Genomic DNA, 19,663 nt, shown 5'->3' with positions numbered 1-19,663 from the left:
TGGTTTTTTAGTGAAATCCATCCTTCTACTGTCTAAAACTAAAGAAAAGTTCTGGTTCAGTGATTATAAACTATTTTAACTTTTCATTTTTAGCCGTTTAGCTCCATTTACTCCTATTCATTGAGAACTTGCAGGCGCCCTCTGCTGTTTTGCAGTCCTGTTCTTGATATAACGGGCGAAATAGGAAGTGGCCAGGCTCCTCAAAATCCGGCTCTGATGATACGCCAATTTAGGACGGATTTGAAGTCACAAAGTCATTATTCATCTTTTTTTTAGTTTCAAAATAAAAGTTATATTTTATTTTATTTTATTTTGGAAAAACAAGCTACAACCAGGGTAGAGAGAGGAGAAATAAACATACAAATACATACATACATCATCTAAACCACTTATCCTTCTGGGTCACAGAGGGGTGCTGGAGCCTATCTCAGCTGTCATTGGGCGGATATATATATAATGGAGACAACATTATAAGAAGGACTGTTTGCATAAGAGGCCAAAATCAGAGCTCAGGTTTCCAGGTTTTCAGCTTTCTTATTACAGGAAGAAGATGAGGTTTTCACACAGTGTTCGACATCTTTGATATAGTGAGAAAAAGGGGTGTTTACTCTTTCGCACATCACATTTATGAACAGAAGACTTTGCCAGAAAAATAAGTAGATTACATTAAAAATATTCATTTTTCAAATCTTGTCAAATTCTGGTGATTTGTGAACCCAAATAGTGTCATGATTCAGCTCCGTGAGCTCCTCCCAGAGCTGTTGAGTTGAGGTCCTTCGAGTCGTCCAATCAGAGCGCGGCAGGAAACCAGGGGTGCATAATTTGCCGAGGAACCAATATTGATACACCACAGGCGCGTTCGACTTCTTCTCTCGTGAGTCGGTGGCTCGTGGCGAATTACGAACACGAGCGCCCTCTAGCGAGCGCGCTGGGAAGTAGCACTGCTTTACAGTTCATTTAGTTTCGGTCTAGTCCAGCTGGTCAACCACCTTTGACCATCTTAGACCTGCTAGAGTCTAATTCCTCCACCTGTAGATGGAGATGAAGGCCAGTCAGATGAGAGTTTTACCAGGTAAAGCCAAATTGAATTGAATTATCGTCATTAATAATAATAAAATTAATAATAATAAAATTAACGTGTTACTTTAACAGGTGAAGAGAGGGAGAAAATGAGGCTGAAGGAGACGGACAGAGCTGAAGCAGCAGATCTGATGGAGGTCAGTGATCAAGAAGAAAGTGAGGGAGAGCTGTATAAGCTTTCAGTTGGAATTAATACCAAATTGAATTGAACTTAACTGAGAAAATGTAACATTTGTCACTGTGACCGTGAAATTCTGTTGCCGAGCCCGTTAAACGTGCCTACAGAGCAAAATCAGACTTTTTTTGATTATAACTCGGACTGAACTGATGTATAATCTGTGTATCTAAGTAATATATTTAACTTATCCAAGAGACTTGATTCACTTACTTTCAATTCTCTGCATAATAAAACAAAATAAAATAAAATAATAATAAAAGTGTCAGTTAATTGTAAAATTTTATTGGTTCGTATTTGATATTTGTATCTAACATCACTATCATGTTTTTTGTAATATTGTATAACATATTTTCACGTCTCTTATTATTGACATGACTTGGAGTTCAATGTTGTAGCAGTCAATAAAATTTAACCACACTATCACTGCAATTTACACTCTCTTCAGCAGCGTTTCATCCGACTTCCAACCAACTTCTAGGACTGAACTTTGGACCTGTGGAGACTTGCTTTCAAGCAGAATTGAGACTCGCTTTGCTTTGTTTTGTTTTTCAAATAAATCTGCCAAAATATTTTTCCACACTGTCAAAGTTCAGTCTTAGAAGCAAGACTACCTTAAATCTAACCACCAGAACAGTGAATAAGTCAGACGTAAAGGCAGTTCTGACTGAAAATTTAGTACATGAAGGGTGGACACTGACTTTTATCAGAGTGTTGTAAGTTCAAAAATATTGGTTTGTCCAGTAAATACCACAGAGTGCAAATTTAGTAACACTTTACCTGAAGGGTGTCTACATAACACGTTCATAACATCTTACATAAACACTTCTTCACAAAAAAAACAATAACATGTTCATCAATGTTTAAATGAACGTTAATAAAGTATACATGTCTTACATGATATTGATATGGACTACTATGTCATCTTACTGACCTTTTTCAAAATAGAAGTCCTCCTTTAATTTTAAAATTTGTATTATTTTCAGTGAAATACCCCTCACTTTACCCCTTTAGTCATTAAGTGCTTTGACACTTTTTTGATTCTTTCAACTTCTTTTAATTATTTGTTTCTTCTTAAACATTTTTGTATTTTCCACTTATATACATTGTTGAGGAAAATGTTATTTATCTTGAGTTTATGATGGAAGTTAACCAGACTGAAATGCATGTTATTTGGATCTTTAAATTGCAATACAAAGTAGTCAACTTACATTTATGTAGCTATTCAGCATCTACAGGGAATGGATGAGTGTTGTGGCCCTGTAAAAGTCCCACCACCAGTCTGTCACGCTTCCCTTCGGCTCCCAAGCCGAACAGGACTCCATTTCCCATGATGCCACTGACTCTCACGTGACTTCTAACCAGAGTCACATGACGTACCCCCCGTTCTCAATCACCTGAGTATTGATTCTTTTCACCTGTGTCCCAGCCAATATATACTCACCCTGTTGTATTGTTCTTTGCCGGGTTTCGGCTAGCCTACTAGCATCACAAAGTGTTCCATGTCTGTTTATCCTTCCGTGTTTGACCTTAACCTGTTTTTGACTCTGTGTTTTGCCTCTCCCATTTGGACTCTGTTTCTCTGGTTTGGATCTTTGCTTGTTTTTCGACTACGTCTTTTGGTATGCCCCTTTACTACTTTTTGTGCTGTTGCTGACTCTGACTGTTTTTGACTATCCCTTTGTATCTAAGCCCTTTATTAAAACCTCTTTTCTTAATCTGCGAGTGTCTGACTTCTGTCCTGTCCTGACACAGTCGAATGATTGTTCATAGCATATTTATGGGAAATTTACCATCCATATAGTAAAGTGGCATACAAAGAAACAAATGCTTGAGGAAAAAAAAGTACATATAATTAAAATAAAAAGTTGAAAGTATAGGCGAAATGTGCCTAAATATCAAAGCACTTAATGACCAAAGGGGTAAAGTGAGGTCATTTTTATTTGGCTGTCCAGAAATTAGGCATTTTACTGAAAATAACATAGTTTTTCAAAAGAAATTGAGCGCTTTTATTTTGAAAAATGTCTTTCATGACATGAAAAATGACATATAATCCACATTAATATCATGTAAAACTTAACTCAATGTAAACTTTCATGAACATGTTAGAACATGTCATGAAGTGTGTATGTAAGATGTTATGAATGTGTTATGTAAACACCCTTCAAGTAAAGTGTTACTGTTGGCGTTAGTGTCTTCACCAGGTACATAGTCTGGAATTGAAATCTACCCACAGGGCCTCATTTCCCAAAAGCATTGTATCGTATTCAGATCATCATAATAGGTAGAAAAGTCTGTAACTGTACATGTGTACCAACAATTTTTGTGCTACAACCTCCTTCAAAATTCAGACCAGTGTAAAAATAGAACCTAAACTGCAATAAAACATAGTCAACATTGACATTTCGTTCCATTTGATATCAAAATATCAACATTTCTCTGTGTTTGAGCTCCATCCGAGGTATATTAAATTCTTTAGAGATTTCTGAACTGAATTCATTCATCCTGGGTTAGGAGTTACTTGACACCTCTGAAAGCAACATCGCTCCATTGTTTCCTTCTCCACCTTTTTTCAACAAACACAATAGGCCTATATCAAATGCCATCGTCTGTAACAATGTCTCATGCGTCGGTTGTGAAGAAACCCATGTTTTAGTTGAAAATCAGCTCGTGGGCCAATCTGTAGTTAGAGCTTTCCAGACGGATCCATAGCAGCTGGTCCAAAACCATCTATCAGTCTGTCAGCAACTCCAGATGACGGTCAGATGAGGACGGCCCCAGCGCCTTTCCATTCATCCACAGGGAGCCGTAAGTCCACCTTTTGCTTTCTTTCTACTTTGTCCTTCAGGCAGAAATGTGATGGACGAGTTCCTCGTATTCAAGGCTGTCCTGAAGTCTGAAATCTGATTATGAATCACTGCATGGTTGAAGATTATCTTCAGTTTAGCCTGGTTTCTGTTGAATTTTTGGACATTTTGCAAGAAATGTGTTAAATTTAAATGTTTAAATATCTGTTCTACTGGCATTTGTTTATGTACTAAAATTTGGATGTATAAATCAAGATCCACAGATTGGGAAGGTGTTCTAGGTTCTAAGGAGGAGAAAGGCAAAAGATTTGATGTGACTGAAATGGAATGAGCACTAAATTCTGTGATTACAGTCGAAATATGTGGTTGGAACTCGAAGCTTCCAGGAAAAAAATGCATTAGCGAATAACTCAACACTTTAAGAACAACGTTCCTCAGCAAGCGATTGCAAGGATTTTAGGCATTTCACTCCTTATGCTGCATAATATTATCAAACAATCTGAAAATCTGGGGCTGTATTACAGAAAATTCTTAAGTCTGAGATCTCCTTTGTTGTCATGGCAACTTCAGTTAAGACTGAATTTAGGACAGAAGCCATAACATAACAACAGTTCTTAAGTCTATAATCTTATCTTATTTCCAGATAAGAAAACAGTATTACAGAAACATCTTAAGTTGCCAAAATATCCAAAATATTTTCTCAACTTTAAGATAAACCTCAGAGTGTCTTAACTTCTGTTTTAATCACCTGTTAATGGCAGCTAATGTTAGCTGTCTGGCTAACTAACTTGATTTGCTTCTGTAATACGAATTTGTGAAAAATCTTATCTTGACCTGTCAGATTTTAAATTAAGACATAAAGATAAGAATTTTCTGTAATACGGCCCCAGGAGAATGTCTGAGTGTAAAGAGCATGGCCAAAAATGATGAATGACTGCCCGTAACTTTCGACCCCTCACTGGATACTGCATTAAAAACTGGCTTGCTTCTGTGATAGATATCACTGCATGTGCTCAGGCGAAACTTTCACAAACTGTTGACAATGAAGTAAAAGCTGAGCCAGTCGTGGTACAGGGGTGCATCGGTGCTAATGGCAATCTGCTCATCTGTGAAAGTGCCATTGACACTGAAAATAACATACATTTTGGAGCAAAATACGTTGCCTTCTAGATGACGTCTTTTTCAGGCACGTCCATGCTTATTTCAACATGACAACAGCAAGCAACATTCTGCATGGGTTACAACAGCATGGCTGCGACATCAGAGTGTATGGGTAGTCAGAGTGTGCACATTATGAAGTGCAGAGTACCACAATGAAGGTGCAGCTGAAGAGTTGCAAGAATTTTGGTGTCTTCAGTCCCCAAAAGTTTATTAAAGTCCCAGGGAACACAAAGTAAAAAGATTAAAAATATTTATATGATACTAAACTTGAGTGTTATATTGAACATCCAGACAAGCTTGAATGAACAATGTAAGATATAAATATTAAAAAACACAGCTTAAAAATGGCTGATCAAACTAAATCTAAGAACTGTGTGGGTGTGGCTAAAGAGCAGCTTGATTGACAGCTCTCTGTCTAACACTCCTAGGCTGCTCTGCCCCTCATACAGAGCTAAAATCATTGTCTAGCTTTTATGTGACGCTAACTGAACATAAAAAGTCACGGATGAACAGATGGACAGACAAGCGAACAAATGGATTGACGGAGGGATGAAGGAACATGCAAAGGAACAGATGAACACACAATGTTGGTGTATGGATAATTGAATGAACGGGCGACAGGCATCTACAGACAGGTGGTCTAGCTGTGGTTATGCGGGCTTAGCTTTAGCTCGCTAAGTTTCTCTTAAACTGTTTTGTGTGGGTGGGGCATGAGACGCCAGTCCTGTGATTGGTCAGAGGAATTCTTACAGAATCGTTAGCCAAGATTAGGACCGCCCAGTTTACATTGAGATGAGAGAAATATGGTGAAATATATCGGCCATTGATGGGTCACTGGAATATTATTCAAAGGGGGTACTTTTTGACAAGTTTACTGCTTGCATGCAAGAACAAGATTAACACAAATTAGAAAGAAAACACAGTTTTAAGTGCTGTTAAACGTAAAGGTGATGTTACACAGTGGTAAACAGGGTCCATCCCAACTTATTTGGAATGTCAAGTTCATCAGGTAAAATGTGAAATATCACTTTTTTAATCAGGTCAAAATGAACATACTAATAATCAATTCAGTTTTTATTAGCATTTCACATATTGTCTCAAAAAAAAACTTATTCACTCTTTTTTTTTGACAGTTTATGCTTATGTTTTACTGTTACTTATACAATAGTTAGTTCCGGCCATGCAACCTGATTGGTTGAGAAGCGTTCTAACTGTGCTGTTATTTGTCATTTTTTTCACAAACACTGTATCACTCTGCTGAGACGCTGTTGCTAAGCAACGACTTTGACAGCTGTAGGAGCCATTTGAACGTTTTTACTTCTTACTGTGCCACAAACAGAAAATCGATACTTTTAAGATCACATTTGACCGACAGCCGATTTGGTCAATTCAGTTTAGTGTAGATGACTGTCATCACCACTGAGCAGCTTTTCAGTCGGCAGCTGTGACAGAAGTACAGATAAACAACCTGGAATCAGCCAGAAATGAACCCAACACCATTCGCCAAACTAAATGGGCTGTAAGATGCTTTACAGACTGGCTGGAACAAAACAACATTAATACTGATCTGGCAAAAACTGACTAAACTGAGCTAAACCTGATATTGCGGCAGTTTTATGGCTCAATCTGTTTGGTCAGTCTCTGAAGATCAGACTACACGTTTGGTGAATGGTATTGAGTTCATTTCTGGCTAATTCCAGGTTGTTTAGCTGTTCTTCTGTCACAGATGCCGACTGAAAAGCTTGCTCAGTGGTGATGACAGTTTCAGTATTTAGTGTAAGGAGCTGGAGAACTCTCAAGGTCGTGTGTTATCATGAATAACATCACGGCTATGATAATCTACAGCACTCGGCTTTGGGTCGTGCCTGCGACCAAATCACAGCCGTGATGTTATTTCATGATAACATGCTCCCTCTCATGTTTTATTTATTGCTTAATTCTATTGTGTCTTAAGGAAACAAGTTAAGTACTTTCTACGCCACTGAACATTTCCATATAAGTAATTTTATTATTATTGTTTTTTTATTAAGAGAAAGGTGCAACGTGTTATACCAGCATTGTCAAAAACAACTTTTCGACCCACATTCAAGTCCTTCATCAGTGTGTTGCCTTCACCTCCCAATATTACCCCCCCTCTCCGCTTGGCACACAACATTTGCATGCCCGAGCAGATGGCCTACAGCAGGGGTGCCCCTTTATGGTCCTGGAGATCTACCACCCTGTGAAATTCAGATCCAGCACACCTGGCTCTCATGTTCAGAAGCTCTTGCAGGCCTTCCTTGCCTGTTATATTAGAGTTAAAGCTAAACTCTGCAAGGGTGGTAGAGCTCCAGGACTAGGATCGGGCACACCTGGCCTACAGTTATTACACCAGCAAGGTTTCTAATACCGTGGCTCACAAGTGTAGTACTCATGTTTTTAGCATGTCCTAGTAAACTGAATGTAGAGCTTTTCTCTAGTTAACCTTTTTAAAATATCTTTTAATTCATGTTTACTGATAGTTGCTTGTAACTGCCATGCAAATTTACCCCCTTGTTTTCAAATAAAGCAGACCTGCTGTTAGATATGGATCAATCTGTGCTCATGTTATTGTGTAATGAAGAAACTGACTTCAGCAATTTTAGCCCTGTTTTGTCTCCTTGCTTAACCCAGGCAGTGAAACTACACAGCCTGGTGTGCTGTTAGTGAGGACTGACTGTATTCCACTTCATGTGAAGCCCATCCTGATGAAGGGGTGAATCTTCATCCGGGTAAGCAAAATGTATCCACTGATTGTATTAATCACACAAGATTTATTAGTTGTACATATATTATGCTATTGATGGTCACTTGGTATTTATTGTCATTATACTTATTCACAGTATTGTTCACACAGTCTTGTCTTTCTGGGACTACATGCGTGGGTTAAACACTGTGTCCACTCACTGTCCACTCTATTAGACACTCCTACCTTGTCAGTCCACCTTGTAGATGTAAAGTCAGAGACGATAGCTCATCTGCTGCTGCACAGTTTGTGTTAGTCATCCTCTAGTCCTTCATCAGGGGTCACTGGACGCTGCCCACAGGACGCTGTTGGCTGGATGTTTTTGGTTGGTGGACTATTCTCAGTCCAGCAGTGACACTGAGGTGTTTAAAAACTCCAGCAGCACTGCTGTGTCTGATCCACTCGTACCAGCGCAACACACACTAACACACCACCACGTCAGTGTTACTGCAGTGCTGAGAATGACCCACCACCCAAATAGTACCTGCTCTGTGAGGGTCCATGGGGGTCCTGACCACTGAAGAACAGGGTAAAAGGGGGCTAACAAAGTATGCAGAGAAACAGATGGACTACAGTCTGTAACTGTAGAACTACAAAGTGCACCTATATAGTAAGTGGAGCTGATGAAATGGACAATGAGCCTTTTACATAATATTAACATGACCATGCCATAAACATGTCATGGCAGATGTCATATGCTGTTATGAGCTGTCATGACAGATTATGTTCAGTCATGTAACAGTGTTGTGTTACCATTACCGTCATACAGCATACATTAATGTGACATAAGCTGCCATGTCGTCAAACATTATAGCATCTGTCATGACAATTACTGGTAACGGTAACATGACACTGATCGGTCATGATAACTTATTACAGCACATGACATCTGCTATGATATGTTTATAGCAAGGTTATCTCATTGTTATGTAACAGGGTTCAAGTAGAGTCAATATTTTTCACAGAACTTTATCAAAACAGGAACAAAATCACTCTTCACTTCCATTTTAAACCGTTAACCTTTATTTCAATGTGTTTAACTTATAAATGAAATATTTATTGATCAAATACGACAGTAATTGGTGTTCTTGCTATTTTAATGTACAAAAAAACAGCCGGCTAAAACAGCCGAATAGTCTCCGACAGTACTTTGCAAAAGTTGGAGGCTACCCTTCATTTATTTAACTTCATCAGTTTCAGAAAACACACCTATTCAACAGAAAATCACCCAGAAGCCTCAACAACTAAATATGTCTTACCTTCATAACAGCTTCCATTCTTTTCAGGAGACTCACTTTCAGTTTTCTAAAGAAATCTGCAGGGATATTTTCCCCACCTGCAAAGTTCAGTCTTAGAAGTTTGTTGGCTGCTTTGAACAAACAAAAATGAAAGACGTCTAATCCTTAAATCTATGAAAATTAATCATGTTAAGAAAAAATAATGTTGACCACTAAAGTTTTTATTTGAGCTTCTGTTCCTGTTTTCAGTGACAGTGAAAAATATTGTATTTGTTTTTTCTTTCTTTTTTTGTTGTTTACTGTTTCATCCATGGTTTATGGCAGGGGTTGGCCATTTTGACCACTCAACAAAAATCAAACCACCTTGGGAGCCACGTTTTATGTCCACTTTATTGAAAAAATGTTTTACTATCTTGGCTGTAAATATATTTTAATATGAGCTAGCTAATTTTTTTGCTCTGCTTTAAGCTGTAGCTCAGCTATAGTTGCTTTTCTCGCATCTCCGGCAGGAAAATTTTCCTCAAAAATGGAACAGTTTCTTGTAAAATGTCTCTCAACATTTGATTTTTAATGAGGCTGAAGTCGCTTCTCATTCACCAGCTTCTTGTTTGAATTTTCACGTTCCACCTTAAATGGTGCCTGAGGTGCCAGAATGCAACTGCTGCACCAGTTAAGGTGGAACGGGAAAATTCGAGCAGGAAGCTGGTGAATGAGAAGTGACTTCAGCCTCATGACTTTTTAGTGTTTGACAGTTTCCTGTTGCAGATTAAACATATCAGGAAACCAGTTGGAGTGATTATAAACGCAAATAAGTCCATTTGTCTCCAAATTATCAATGTTTGCTTTAAATCTCTCTCTTTGTGGTTTATTAGCTACTTGCTAGGTGAGATTCTTGTCTGTGTTGCTATGGTGACCAGCAGTCTGTGCGCCAGCCTTCAGGGTTAAAGGGTGAATTAGAAGTTCTACATTAACTCCAGCGTTTGAGACAATTTATTGATAAAACTGTGTTGAACGATCAGCAGAGCTTTATTTTACTGTGAAAGAGGATTATTTCATTTTTATCTACAAATAAAAATAGTAAAAAAAATTACTCCAGAGCCACATGTTGCCAATCCCTGTTGTATGGTAATAATGACCTGTGAATACATGAAACATACTGTTTGTTATGTGTTGACATTAGAACTCTTTGAAATTTGGATTCAGTTGACAGTCATGTTTTCCATCCTGCTGTTTTCAGGTAAGCATGCAATTCCTTAAAAATGTCTTTATCTCTTGTTTGTAGTCACTTATTCAGAGCATGAAAACACAAGTTATACACATCAAGATCACACTGTAAGTAAACATTTCAAATCGGATCCCAGGTTTCTGCCTGCTGCCGTTTTGCCTGCCTCGTCAGTATCACTTCGTGAGGGAGTCTAGGAGCTGGGCCGAGGCTCAGAGCTTCTGCAGATTCACATACACTGACCTGGCCACTGTAGACAACATGACAGACATGAGCAGGCTGCTGGAGTCCGTCGACGGCACTTACAACGGCTCTGCATGGATTGGACTGTATGATGACCCAAAGAACAGCTGGAGATGGTCTCTGGAGGGCCCTCAGTTCTACAAGGAGGGAGAAAAAGACTTCAGGAACTGGGTCACAACTCTAGCAGATGTTTCAAGAAGAGAGCCTGTTTGTGTGATATTTGATCGTGGCATATGGCACCTCTATCCCTGTGAAACTCTGCTCTCATTTGTTTGCTTTGATGGTGAGCAACTCAAGTTTCTCTATAAAGAATTGGTACATTTACTTGACAAATTTTAGCATTGGGAGCTTAGTGACTTCAAACGTGTCACTATCAGATGATCCCACCTTTGCCAGTTAGTAAGACATTTCTGACTTGCTAGATCTGCCCTAGACAACTGTAAGTGCTACTGAAGAGGTAGAGCATGAAAACTCAAAGAGCTGTGCCGCCAAGTGCTGAAAATCCTCTGTTTGGAGTTCCAAACTGCCTCTGGAAGCAACATCAGCACAAAAACTGTGTGTCGGGGGCTTCATGAAATGGGTTTTCAATGGCTGAGCAGCTGCACACAAGCCTAAGATGACTATATGCAATGCCAAGCATTGTTGTGAACTAGAAGTTGATTGTCTTAGTAGGCGAGCAAGCAGATGTTTTTATCTCAGCACAGTTGTCTTTGTGGAAAGGTGGCAATAGTTTTCACAGTAGGAGGTTCCCACCTTTCCAGTTTCACCTGCATTGCTCGCAAGCAACTTAACAGAGTTGTTTCACTTAGAGAACCAACAGTGTCCTAGTTAATTTGATTACACAGTTATGAGGAAAAAAGGTTTTATTAGATTAAGTTAATTACATTTCCATTCCACCAGGGGAAAGGCCACTATAGAGGACGTGTAGGAGGCTACTGCAGTATTTACCAGAAAAAACTTAGCAAAATCACAAGAGAAAAAGCCGTCACAGCATTTAGCTTCTGATTGTAGGGTTTAATTACACCTAGCATGACCATTGTGTTCAAAAACAATACAAATGAGTATGAGTGAAACAAGCATAGCACTGTTGCTGTAGTTGTTGCTGTACAAACTTGTAGAAATATAAATTCATAAAAAAATAGACCTGTATCTGATATGAATTAACACTTTTCTCTTTACACCAGGAAGAGAAAATGCCACTGAGAGTTTGGTTCTGATATCTGAATTTAAAAACTGGACGGAAGCCCAACGGTACTGTAGAGAGCATCACACAGATCTGGCCAGCATCAGGAACCAAAAGGAGAATGGCAGAATTGCCAGCATAGTGGGACTGAAAGTGCAGCTGAGTTTTGTCTGGATTGGGCTGTACAGGACCAGAATATGGTCCGACCAGAGTAACTCATCTTTCAGATATTGGAAAGCAGAAGAACCAAATGTGAACTTGGAACATTTGAGTCCATCCTGTGCTACTGTGTCCTTTGGAGATTCAGGCAGATGGATTGAAGAAAGCTGCAACATCACACTCCCCTTCATCTGCCACATGGGTGAGCTTTTAGTTGGTTAATAGCATTAGCATTAAATTAGCATTAAATATATTGATCTACTTCAGACATCCTAACAGATACACCTACTGTATACAGATGGGTAACAAAATAAAGGAAAAACCAACCTAAAGTGTCTCAATAAGGTGTTGGGCCACTAGAACTGTACTGGAGGGATGGAACACCGTTCTTCCAAAAAAAAAATTAATTTCTGTTTTGATGGTGGAGGTGGAGAGCAATGATTAACATGCTGGCCCTACTATCATATCCCTCTCTATGTAGTCACGGGTGGGCTGTGCATGGGATACTATGGCAATGGCCTAGCAACTCCTTAGCAACTGCCTGGGATTCCATAGAAATGTCCTAGCAACACCTTAGCAACCACTTGGTGTACCATAGCAACAGCCTGGTGACATCTTAGCAACCACCTGGGATAATATAGCAACAGACTGGCAACACTTTAGCAAACAGCTGGGATACCATAGCAACAGCCTGGCAACATCTTAGCAAAAACCTAGGATACCGTAGCAACAGCCTAGCAACATCTTAACAACCACCCGGGATACCATTGGAACAGCCTGCCAACATCTTCACAATCACCTGGGAGAACATAGCAACGTCCTAGCAATCTCCTGGGATACCATAGGAAGAGCCTGGCAATAGCTTAGCAACCACCTGAGATACCATAGCAACAGCCTGGCAACATCTTAGCAACCACCTGACAAGCCATGGCAACAGCTTGGCAACACTTTTCCAACCACCTGGGACACCATAGCAACAGCCTGACAACATCTTTGCAACCACCTAGGATATTACAGCAACAGCCTGGCAACATCTTAGCAACCACCTGGGATAACATAGCAACACCTTACCAACCACCTGGGATACCATAGTAACAGCCTAGCAACATCTTAGCAAACACCTCGGATAACATAGCGACACCTTAGCAACCACCTGGGATACCATAGTAACAACCTAGAAACATCTTAGCAAACACCCAGGATAACATAGAAACACCTTGGCAACCACCTGGGATACCATAGTAACAGCCTAGCAACATCTTAGCAAACATTTGGGATGCCATAGGAACAGACTGGCAAGATCTTAGCAACCACCTGGGATACCATAGCAAGAGCCTGGCAACATCTTAGCAACCATCTGGGATAACATAGTAACACCTTAGCAACCACATGGGATACTATAGCAACAGCTTGGCAACATCTTAGCAACCACTTGGGATACCATAGGAACAGCCAGGCAACACCTTAGCAACCATCTGAGATACCATAGGAACAGCCTGGCAACATCTTACCAACCACCTGGGACAACATAGCAACATCCTAGCAATATCTTAGCAACACCTTAGCAACCACCTGGGACAACATAGCAACATCCTAGTAACCACCTGGGATACCATAGGAACAGCCTGACAACATCTTTGCAACCACCTGGGATACCATAGGAACAGCCTGACAACATCTTCGCAACCACATAGGATACCATAGGAACAGCCTGACAACATAGCAACACCTTAGTAACTATCTCAAAGCATCTGCACACATTATGTGCACAGTGTCTTGACTTACGTATTCATGTTTTTCTTTTAATATGTCACCTGTCTGGAGGCACACGTTGTAAGTTTGCTCTCACTTGTATACAGTGTCAAAGTTCTTAATAATATAAGACTGATGTTCTTGCCACATAACATCAAACAAATCTCACTCTCATTGTTCTCCCTAGCTTCGCCTGTCTCCCCTCGTCAGTATCACTTCGTGAGGGAGTCTAAGAGCTGGGCCGAGGCTCAAAGCTACTGCAGAAACATCTACACTGACCTGGCCACTGTTGACAACATGAGGGACATGAGCAGGCTGCTGGGGTCCGTCAACGGCACTTATGGCGGCTCTGCCTGGATCGGACTGTACGATGACCCAAAGAACAGCTGGAAATGGTCTCTGGAGGACCCTCAGTTCTACAAGGAAGGGGAAAAAGACTTCAGGAGATGGTTTGAGTATCCTCTGAATGAACGTGGAAATGATTTTTGTGCGCTGATGTTGTTCAACACTCAACCAACATATGAGGAAAGATGGGTTGACCGATCTTGCATGGAAGAACGTCAGTTCATTTGCTATAAGGGTAAGTAAACTTATGAATGCATTTATGTGGCAAGTTTAACTTTTTTGCTCACAGAAGTCTGATTTTCTAATTGTAGAGAGCAATAATACCACTGGGACCTACGTTCCAATAGCCGAGTCTAAAACATGGATGGATGCTCAGAGTTACTGCAGGGAACACTATGTAGACCTGGCCAGTGTAAGGAACCAAGAGGAGAATCTGGAGATTTTCACGGAAACACGCAGAAGCTTTGAAATCCAGTTTTTGGACGGAGTTTGGGGAGTTTGGATTGGACTGTACAGGACCAGAACGTGGTCTGACAACAGCAACTCATCATTCACTTACTGGAGAAAAGGAGAGCCTGATGATGGAAAAAATTCTATGTTTGAGAACCTGGATCAGCACTGCACAGCAGTGTCCTTGAATGACTATGGACAGTGGACAGATGAGAACTGTTTGACCGCTCTCCCTTTCGTCTGCTACAGCTGTAAGTCCTGATAAACATTTTATCTTATGAACATAATACTTTAGGTAACTTTGTGCAAAATCTTGTGAATATCATTTGGTGAGAGACAGGATCATGTACCATTTTACAAATGTTCTTTAAATACATCTTGGAAATGAGCGGGTGTCGCACCTGAAAAAAGTGAAATAATTTGAAGGGCATATTTTAAGATGTTTGTGTATTAGATGGGTGACACCACGGTGAGTGGAGACATCAAGCACTGTAGTTTCCAGTAATTATAACTAGAGACTTTGGTTTTTTTTGAGACCATGATTGGCCTGAGGCCTATGACAGTCTGATGATATATGTAATGAAACAAACAGTTCTATTGGCTGTTGTTTATTTATTTATTTATTTACAACATCTAAAAAGTTAATAACTAACATCAGAAGGAAAGTAATACCCAGGACTGCTTTTCTTTATGTTTTTACAACAAATTTCACAACTCAATCCTCCACGGCAGTGAATTCCACAAATGAACCCTCTACAGCAGTGAAGTCCACAACTCAACCCTCCATGGCAGTGGATTCTATAACTGAACCCTTCGCAGCAGTGAATTCTACGTTTCAACCGACAACAGCAGCAAATTTCTCAACGCAACCCTCTACAGCAGTGAATTCCACAGCTCGACCCTCTACAGCAGTGAATTCCACAGCTCAACCCTCTACAGCAGTGAATTCCACAGCTCGACCCTCTACAGCAGTGAATTCCACAGTTCAACCCTCTACAGCAGTGAATTCCACAGCTCGACCCTCCACAGCAGTGAATTCCACAGCTCGACCCTCTACAGCAGTGAATTCCACAGTTCCACCCTTTACAGCAGTGAATTCCACAGTTCAACCCTCTACAGCAGTGAATTCCACAACACGACCTTCCATGGTGGTGAATTCCACAGCTCAACCCTCTACAGCAGTGAATTCCACAGTTCCACCCTTTACTGCAGTGAATTCCACAGTTCAACCCTCTACAGCAGTGAATTCCACAACACGACCTTCCATGGTGGTGAATTCCACAGCTCAACCCTCTACAGCAGTGAATTCCACAGTTCAACTCTCTACAGCAGTGAATTCCACAGCTCAACCCTCTACAGCAGTGAATTCCACAACACGACCTTCCATGGTGGTGAATTCCACAGCTCAACCCTCTACAGCAGAGAATTCCACAGCTCAACCCTCTACAGCAGTGAATTCCACAGCTCAACCCTCTACAGCAGTGAATTCCACAACACGACCTTCCATGGTGGTGAATTCCACAGATCAACCCTCTACAGCAGTGAATTCCACAACACGACCTTCCATGGTGGTGAATTCCACAGCTCAACCCTCTACAGCAGTGAATTCCACAGTTCCACCCTTTACAGCAGTGAATTCCACAGTTCCACCCTCTACAGCAGTGAATTCCACAACACGACCTTCCATGGTGGTGAATTCCACAGATCAACCCTCTACAGCAGTGAATTCCACAACACGACCTTCCATGGTGGTGAATTCCACAGCTCAACCCTCTACAGCAGAGAATTCCACAGCTCAACCCTCTACAGCAGTGAATTCCACAGATCAACCCTCTGCAGCAGTGAATTCCACAGCTCAACCCTCTATAGCAGTGAATTCCACAGTTCAACCCTCTGCAGCAGTGAATTCCACAGTTCCACCCTTTACAGCAGTGAATTCCACAGCTCAACCATCTACAGCAGTGAATTCCACAGTTCAACCATCTACAGCAGTGAATTCCACAGTTCAACTCTCTACAGCAATGAATTCCACAGATCAACCCTCTGCAGCAGTGAATTCCACAGCTCAACCCTCTACAGCAGTGAATTCCACAGTTCAACCCTCCACAGCAGTGAATTCCACAGTTCAACCCTCTACAGCAGTGAATTCCACAGATCAACCCTCTGCAGCAGTGAATTCCACAGCTCAACCCTCTGCAGCAGTGAATTCCACAGCTCAACCCTCTACAGCAGTGAATTCCAGTTCCACCCTTTACAGCAGTGAATCCACAGCTCACCCTCTACAGCAGTGAATTCCACAGCTCAACCCTCTACAGCAGTGAATTCCACAGTTCCACCCTTTACAGCAGTGAATTCCACAGCTCAACCATCTACAGCAGTGAATTCCACAGCTCAACCCTCTACAGCAGTGAATGCCACAGTTCCACTCTTTACAGCAGTGAATTCCACAGCTCAACTCTCTACAGCAGTGAATGCCACATACGAACCCTCCACAGCAGTGAATTCCACAACTCAACCTTCCATGGCAGTGGATTCTATAACTGAACCATTTGCAGCAGTGAATTCTACATTTCAACCGACCACAGCAGCAAATTTCTCAACGCAACCCTCCACAGCAGTGAATTCCACAGATGGACCCTCCACAGCAGTGAATTCCACAGCTGGACCCTCCACAGCAGTGAATTCCACATCTCAACCCTCTACAGCAGTAAATTCCACATCTCAACCCTCTACAGCAGTGAATTCCACAGCTCAACCCTCTACAGCAGTGAATTACACAGCTCAACCCTCTACAGCAGTGAATTCCACAACACCACCATCCATGGTGGTGAATTCCACAGCTCAACCCTCTACAGCAGTGAATTCCACATCTCAACCCTCTACAGCAGTGAATTCCACAGCTCAACCCTCTACAGCAGTGAATTCCACAGCTCAACCATCTACAGCAGTGAATTCCACAGTTCCACCCTTTACAGCAGTGAATTCCACAGTTCAACCCTCTGCAGCAGTGAATTCCACAGCTCAACCCTCTACAGCAGTGAATTCCACAGTTCCACCCTTTACAGCAGTGAATTCCACAGCTCAACCCTCTGCAGCAGTGAATTCCACAGTTCCACCCTTTACAGCAGTGAATTCCACAGTTCAACCCTCTGCAGCAGTGAATTCTACAACACGACCTTCCATGGTGATGAATTCCACAGCTCAACCCTCTACAGCAGTGAATTCCACAGTTCCAACCTTTACAGCAGAGAATTCCACAGTTCAACCCTCTGCAGCAGTGAATTCTACAGATCAACCCTCTGCAGCAGTGAATTCCACAGATCAACCCTCTGCAGCAGTGAATTCTACAACACGACCTTCCATGGTGATGAATTCCACAGCTCAACCCTCTACAGCAGTGAATTTCACAGTTCAACCATCTACAGCAGTGAATTCCACAGCTCAACCCTCTACAGCAGTGAATTCCACAGTTCAACCCTCTACAGCAGTGAATTCCACAGTTCAACCCTCTACAGCAATGAATTCCACAGCTGAACCCTCTGCAGCAGTGAATTCCACAGTTCCACTCTTTACAGCAGTGAATTCCACAGCTCAACCCTCTGCAGCAGTGAATTCCACAGTTCCACCATCTACAGCAGTGAATTCCACAGCTCAACCATCTACAGCAGTGAATTCCACAGTTCAACCCTCTACAGCAGTGAATTCCACAGCTCAACCCTCTGCAGCAGTGAATTCCACAGCTCAACCCTCTACAGCAGTGAATGCCACAGTTCCACCTTTTACAGCAGTGAATGCCACAGTTCCACCCTTTACAGCAGTGAATTCCACAGTTCCACCCTTTACAGCAGTGAATTCCACAGCTCAACCCTCTGCAGCAGTGAATTCCACAGTTCCACCTCTACAGCAGTGAATTCCACAGCTCAAGCCTCTACAGCAGTGAATTCCACAGCTCAATCCTCTACAGCAGTGAATTCCACAGCTCAAGCCTCTGCAGCAATGAATTCCACAGCTCAACCCTCTACAGCAGTGAATGCCACAGTTCCACCCTTTACAGCAGTGAATGCCACAGTTCAACCCTTTACAGCAGTGAATTCCACAGCTCCACCCTTTACAGCAGTGAATTCCACAGCTCACCCCTCTACAGCAGTGAATTCCACAGTTCCACACTTTACAGTAGTGAATTCCACAGTTCCACCCTATACAGCAGTGAATTCCACAGCTCAACCCTCTACAGCAGTAAATTCCACAGTTCCACCTTCTACAGCAGGGAATGCCACAGCTCAATCCTCTACAGCAGTGAATTCCACAGCTCAATCCTCTGCAGCAGTGAATTCCACAGCTCAAGCCTCTACAGCAGTCAGTTACACAGCTCCACCCGTCCACAACAATAAATTATACTGCTCAACCCTCCACTGCAGTAAATTCCACAGCTCAACCCTCTATGGCAATGAATGACACAGCTCAACCCTCCACAGTGATGACTTCTACAGCTCAGTCCTCCAAAGTGAATTCCACAACTCAGCCCTCCACTGCATTGAATTCCATATCTCAACACTCCACAGCTGTGAATTTTACAGCTCAACTTTCCACACTGAATTCCACAGTTCAACTCTCTACAGAAGTGAATTCCACAACTCAAACTTCCATGGCAGTAAATTCTACAGGTCAATCCTCAACAGCAATGAATGCTACAGCTCAGTTCTCCACAGTGAATAATGCAACTCAATCCTCCACAGCAGTGAATTCCTTATCTCAACACTTTACTACAGTACAGTCCACAACTCAGCCCTCTGCAACAGTAAATTCCACATCTCAATCCTCAACAGTGAATTCCACAATGCAACTCTTCACAGCAGTAAATTCCACAGCTCAATTCTTCCCAGCTTTGAATTTCATGACTGAACCTTCCACAGCGAATACCATAACTCAGTCGTCCACAGCATTGAATTTTACAATTCAAGCCTCTACCACAGTGAACTCCACGACCCAATCCCCCAAGGCATTGAATTTCACAACACAACTCTTCACGGCAGTTAATTACACAGCTCAACCCTCTACAGCAGTGAATTCTACAGTTCAACCTT

The 19,663-nt window shown here is 41.5% G+C and overlaps 2 protein-coding genes across 2 annotated transcripts; one reads left to right on the top strand and one right to left on the bottom strand.

Moving 5' to 3' along the window:
• The first annotated feature begins 10,356 nt into the window (after positions 1–10,356).
• Positions 10,357–15,560, top strand: LOC118802294 (C-type mannose receptor 2-like). The gene is made up of 5 exons (XM_036562792.1): positions 10,357–10,462; positions 10,587–10,973; positions 11,875–12,234; positions 13,972–14,364; positions 14,441–15,560. Exons 1-5 carry the CDS (start codon positions 10,357–10,359, stop codon positions 14,839–14,841), a joined length of 1,647 nt encoding a protein of 548 aa, XP_036418685.1. The 3' UTR covers positions 14,842–15,560.
• LOC118802262 (keratin-associated protein 5-5) lies at positions 14,947–16,948 on the bottom strand. Its single transcript, XM_036562740.1, has 4 exons — positions 16,923–16,948; positions 16,320–16,772; positions 15,600–16,259; positions 14,947–14,980 (listed from the first exon to the last, which is right to left on the bottom strand). The coding sequence occupies exons 1-4, from the start codon at positions 16,946–16,948 to the stop codon at positions 14,947–14,949; spliced, it is 1,173 nt and encodes a 390-aa protein (XP_036418633.1).
• Between the last annotated feature and the right edge of the window lie 2,715 nt (positions 16,949–19,663).

The sequence above is a fragment of the Colossoma macropomum genome, unplaced genomic scaffold (assembly GCF_904425465.1).
Source record: "Colossoma macropomum unplaced genomic scaffold, Colossoma_macropomum, whole genome shotgun sequence".
Classification (NCBI taxonomy): Eukaryota; Metazoa; Chordata; class Actinopteri; order Characiformes; family Serrasalmidae; genus Colossoma; species Colossoma macropomum.
Note: the sequence above shows the minus strand (reverse complement) of the source record. Positions and strands in the feature narration are given on the sequence as shown.

What these genes read in the sequence shown, in the direction of transcription:
- LOC118802262 (XM_036562740.1), bottom strand. Translation starts at nt 16,948, where the DNA reads ATGGTTGAGCTGTGGAATTCACTGCT. An exon ending in GAGCTGTGGAATTCACTGCT is followed by an intron (nt 16,773 to 16,922) that starts GTAAAGGGTGGA and finishes TCACTGCTGCAG; the next exon opens with AGGGTTGAGCTGTGGAATTC. An exon ending in GGAATTCACCACCATGGAAG is followed by an intron (nt 16,260 to 16,319) that starts GTCGTGTTGTGG and finishes CCACCATGGAAG; the next exon opens with GTCGTGTTGTGGAATTCACT.
- LOC118802294 (XM_036562792.1), top strand. Translation starts at nt 10,357, where the DNA reads ATGACCTGTGAATACATGAAACATACTGTTTGTTATGTGTTGACATTA. An exon ending in TTCCATCCTGCTGTTTTCAG is followed by an intron (nt 10,463 to 10,586) that starts GTAAGCATGCAA and finishes ATCGGATCCCAG; the next exon opens with GTTTCTGCCTGCTGCCGTTT. An exon ending in CTCATTTGTTTGCTTTGATG is followed by an intron (nt 10,974 to 11,874) that starts GTGAGCAACTCA and finishes TCTTTACACCAG; the next exon opens with GAAGAGAAAATGCCACTGAG.